Source organism: Buceros rhinoceros, unplaced genomic scaffold (genome assembly GCF_000710305.1).
Source record: "Buceros rhinoceros silvestris isolate BGI_N320 unplaced genomic scaffold, ASM71030v1 scaffold14725, whole genome shotgun sequence".
In the NCBI taxonomy this organism is placed as follows: domain Eukaryota; kingdom Metazoa; phylum Chordata; class Aves; order Bucerotiformes; family Bucerotidae; genus Buceros; species Buceros rhinoceros.
The window spans coordinates 24206-29599 of record NW_010411296.1 but is presented as its reverse complement, the minus strand read 5'-3'; the positions used below and the strand labels follow the sequence as shown (position 1 = coordinate 29599).

Genomic DNA, 5394 nt, shown 5'->3' with positions numbered 1-5394 from the left:
TCCTCCCCCCATCCCCTACACCATTCTTGACTTACTAACAACAGGAGAATAGAACTGTAATAACGTGTTCACTTACTACCCACAAAGAAAACTGTAAAGTCATAGCACTCGTCTTCATTGCAAGACTCTTGACAGTAGACACTGATATGAGACCCTTCTTGATGTGTCACATTTTTCACAGTGAGAAGTCCAACTTGACTGTTTGTGTGATTGAAAACATGAACAGCTGAGTCTACAAAGAATTGCTTAATGATTTGACCTTTCCTTCCAATGCAACAAAGAGTGATGTCAGAGCCTTCCTCTACAATTTTTTCATTTGGAAATATTTGTGGTCCACTGTTATTTGAAGTGTCCAGGCCTGAAACTTAATACATAATAAATCATTTCAAAACCTGCTTACAGCAGCAGCATTCAACCAGAAGACACAACTGAGCAATTACACAAGAATCTGCTAGTGTTATATTATCCATTCACGGACTTATTTAGCATTCTTCTTTAGCACCTCTTCCAGAGATCAACTTTGCATGTAATCATACCTGTATTTCCCTTAAACCCAGAAAAATATAATGTAGACCAACAATACTGAAGAGACTAAATTCATCTCACTGCCTTTCACTTAGAGGAAACAAGAACTGGCACTCAAGAACTGCCTTTACAGATGAACACTACCTCCTGCACCTGTGAACAGGCTGATGCTAACAGTCAAAACGCTTGCTCTTGAAGATTATGAGCATGGGTCTAGAAAAACATCATATTCTGACGCTCATGGAAACCTCAGCTAAGAGGAGTCAACATTGAATGTAACAGATCAGTTAAGGGGATACTCAGCTTGGAATGAGACTCCTATGGCTTTCAATCGTAGTCTCCCTACCGGATGCAAAACTTAAGTGAGATTTAAGTGACTCACCAGCTTTTGCACAGGCTGGAGATAAGATCTACTCTCAAAATCTGATCCAAAAATCTGATGAATTCTAGAATCACTATCTTTCAGAGAGATCTAAAGCAGGTCTGTAATGCAGGATCAGTTTGTGACAAAGAAAAAGTATTTTGATCCCTATCCAATTTCAGTCGTGTCTGACCTGGTGATAGGCTACCCTAGAGTCTCTCCAAGATATTATGCCTCTCCATGTACTGCATGTTTTAATGTGTGAGAAAAAACAGCACTAAAATTTTTGGTCTAGCTTAGGAAGATAGCCTGTAAATTAAAACAATGGCTGAAGAATTACAATTATTGCCAGAAAAAAAAAAGACAAAAAAAAAAAGAGTTGATTAGTGCTCAGAGTCCAAAGTGGATTCTTGACGTGATGCCATCTGTCCTGTATCGGACTTCACCATTACAGTCATCAGTGAATTACAATCCAGCTTTGTACTGAGAAAAATAAAACTAACATAGCAAAGTCTTGTTTTGCTTACCCAAGGCAGTCTCCCACAGACTCCAGACTTCTGATGCTTCTGCTTTGGTCCTGATTGTCACCGAATGTGACATACACTCTAAAGGTATGTCTGAATTCCATATCCAATGAAGAGGCTTTCCAGATTTATCAAGTGTGACATTATGAAACCCCTAAAAAGGCCAGTAAGGCAAAGTATTGAAAACACAGTGATGTGCAGACACTTTGGCGGCACAATCAAAACCAATGAGAGGAAAGTTCGAAGGGGAACAATGCTTTTGAAAAATCAGTTTCTGAAACCCCACTTCCTGCACGTGATCACACACTAAGGAACTAAACAACTAAACAACTGCTTGCAAATCTGTACTAGAGGCAGTGGAGGGATTGATATGCTGCCAAGACTACTTGATACTGACAACATAGCTGCACGTCAGGCCCTGCTTCTCATGAAATGGATTGACTCTCAGGAGACTTTTTGTGGTTTATTTATACCAGATGCTGCTGCATGCAAATGCGCCTTATCTAATGCTCTGGATTACATATTTCTGGCTTTGAATTACAGCAGGAACCTGCACTGGCCAGTAAGGATTTATGCAGATGGTATCAAATTGTAGTTCTGAGGCACAGCATCTTGAGGACAGTACTACTATTAATGACAGGCAGAATAGGAAAATATCCGCTGATTTTTCCCAAAATGCTTGACTGCTGTAATATGTACAAGCAAGAAACATGAAAAATTGCACCCAAAACTGTTACAGCTCCATGAAGACAAGAGAATAAGGACAGCCTAAAATATAATGGAATTCAAAAATCATGAGAGCTAAATGCACTGTAATTTGGCAAACATTTTCATATTGAATTATATAAATGCAGACAAACAGCAAAAAATGTAAAATTTTCTGCTGCTCTCTAATCTAAGGGAAGATATCCTGCAAATTTCTCTCAGCATGTACCTACTAAGGCCCACCTGGGCACTAAATGACCTGCACCAGGTCGCTAAATGACAGCACAGCAACTCAAACTAACCAGGGCACTGTGTAGTCACATAGACAGACAGTTGAAAATGTACCCCAAGTGTGAATCTTCCCAGGATGACAGCCCATAACAATCAGGAAAAAATGGCTCAAAAAAATCTATTAATCACCTGTATCTATGAGTACGTTCTAGAAGAGCATATATATTTCAGTACTTCCTAAAGCAACTACCAGATTCTCAGCATATAATCCATGCTGCTTATACGAGCAGTACCAGAGCCCTGGCTCACACTGACAGCTAAAGAATTGCTCTCCATTACTGCTTTTCATCAGCAACACCTGCACTTTCATAATATCACCTCACCAAGAAAAATTCTGCAATCAGTTTACAATTTAACTTCTCAATTATAGCACTGCAGAATGTAGTCACTGCTTTGGAAGTTTAACATATACTGCCTGTGCTTTGGTATGAGCAGACTCACGGAGTGAGTTCATCGGTACACATTCTTCAGAAAAGCACAGAAGCAAATACATTCCTGTGTGGTAGTGACATCCAAAATATCCCAATTATTTTACTTGCTGTGTTCATTATGAGGAACAGAACAGAGTGTGCCCTTGGATTTGAAAAACTTTTTATGCCAGCAAGTTAGTAAGAGTTGGTCGGGAGGATAGATAAAGTGACTTTGTTTGTACATGACCCTGGTTTCTGACTTCAGTGTTAAATCTACTCATGGGGTGTTAAAAATCCTATTCATGTGCCACAGCGGTCAAAATCCAAACTGCATAGAGCTCATGTGCAGTAAAGATGTGGTTCTTCAAACTCAGAGATGAAATACTACCAACTTGTCTGCTCAGAGTAAGTTGTGATTTCTAACAGTGACTATCTTATTTTATTGACTCCCAGTTTCAGAAAAACAAGACCTCATTGCTTTATGTGCTTTCTCACAAAGAGCAGCTTTAAATAAGCTAGACCACTTTTCTATTTCTAGCAAGTTTCAACATGTGCATTTTACATTCTTCCACAGTTCAATCAGCAGATGACTCATAAGAGGGTTATCATTTCCCTAAAACCTACATTTAATTCCCGAAAGATTTTGTAAGATCCAAAAGACAGGAAATTTTCTTTGGAGAGTTTTCACACTGAAGTCATGAACTGGGGAAAACACGAGGAGTAGGTCTAAGCCTATGGTTTGAGTGATCTCTACGTCTTCAGAAAATTTGGCTGGTTTAGGTGTTAAGGAACATTAGCAGGACAGAGACTTTGTAGAAGAGACATCACTACTTCTTCCTTAACTGGAAGGGGTTCATAACGTGAGAGGATCTGCTGCAGCAGCAGCAGCATGACTCATGGTCAGTTAGTCATAGTTAGTCGCCAGTGAAGGATAGCAATCATGCTACAAAAAGACGACAAATAGCAATGGAAGGGATGGTTCTAGCAGGCCACTTGGGGGACCTGCGTCTTGAAAAACAGGCCTTCAAAATCAAATCTCCTAAGTGTGCATCCCCACAAGGGCACATCTGCATTCTGTACAGGTAGAAATGACTTCTTTCATCTGAGCCAGTATTTCTCGTGCACAAAAACTGGGCATAATATTAAACCAGGTCTGGCACCCAGTGAAATATGGAGGTATTTCCAGTACAGTTTTGTAAATACTATGCTAAAAACCTATACAGCAAAGCTTTCTCCATATGCATCTGAACATTTGATCTTCCTTTGACTTCCTTTATACTGTAAATAATTAATATATCTTTTTAAAAAATACACTTACTGTCCACACAGTAGTGTTTTCATGTGTTTGACGAACTTGTATTTCAAAAGACATTGCCAACTCAGCATCATGCGCTGCCTTGCCCACATCCCATTCCACCAGCAGCTGCTGAAGAGCCAAATCCGTGGAAATGTTAAGGTAAGTTACTGGAAACACAACAGATTCTAGGACCACAAAAAGGACAAAAAATGTTAATGTTCAGCTAAGTTAGAAAGCAGACCTGAAACAACAGTGATTAGAGGTAAGATAGGTTCCACTCCACACAGTTATGAAGGAAAAAAACCAAAACCTGTGATCAAGACCCATGCTGCTGATACCAAAAGCTAAGATATCTTCCATCTTAAGACAGCAGCTGCCTAGAATGAGGTTCCTGAATCTATTCAATAGCCCCTCACCATGACACTGGGTATGCTAATTAATTTTTTTATGCCCTCAATTTACTACCTACTTCAGGGGAATACTGATCCATCCCTTTACAGTCTTATAAAGAGGAACGATATAATGTATTAACAGGGATGGAACCCCAAGAAATCCCAACTCCCAGCAAGCTTTCTTATCATTCGGATAGAAAAACTAGGCTCAGTTTTGCTCTCTGACCTAATTAAGATTAAATTAATTAATGCAAATCAAGTATTTGAACAGGACAGCTTAAAAGTTTTCCTCCACTAGGTAGCTCAGATGCTAGTCTAGGACTAGGCACACTCCTGGTTGCCCTACACAGAGCTTAGGTACTTTAGCCAGGGCTGCTGATTCTTCTGCTGGAATCAGACACCTAGTTAAAATGGCACCTCCACCTTTTTTAATTACCAGAGCAAAATAAAGTTTAAAAGTCAGATTGAAGTCCTTTTTGTTGTCAGAAAAGGAAAGGCCCCTTAAGACAACTAACCTCCAGGAAGCTATAGGTCCCATGAGTGGTCCCTCTTTTTAGACATTTGATCTATTACCTGCACCCCAACTCCCACATGCTGCCTCCTCCCCATCCCACCCCCCGAAAAAAAACCCAACCTAACGCTTTGAAGAGATGAAATATGGTACTCATTGATCTGTATCTTTTCTCCTTCCTGAAAAATGAACAAAACAGCAACAACAAAACTCCCTAAACTTCATCTGGTCCAGGAAACTGAAATGGCCAAGTTACTAGGCTTTTTCTTTTGCCACAGATGCTTTCCAAGATGCTTCTGCTTGTTACAAACAATAGAGTCAGAATGCTTTTACTTGACCAGGACACAGAAAAGAAATCACAGAAGTAACTGTATGTTT

General features: G+C 39.7%; 1 protein-coding gene across 1 annotated transcript in view; it reads right to left on the bottom strand.

Moving 5' to 3' along the window:
* Window positions 1-5394, bottom strand: part of LOC104493318 (oncostatin-M-specific receptor subunit beta-like) — a 24183-nt gene that overhangs the window by 14616 nt on the left and 4173 nt on the right. Inside the window, exons 2-4 of the mRNA XM_010135972.1 lie at window positions 4135-4298; window positions 1414-1564; window positions 77-358 (exon numbers count right to left, since the gene is read on the bottom strand). Coding sequence (XP_010134274.1) covers window positions 77-358; window positions 1414-1564; window positions 4135-4298 — 597 coding nt within the window. The remainder of the gene's footprint in view (window positions 1-76; window positions 359-1413; window positions 1565-4134; window positions 4299-5394) is intronic.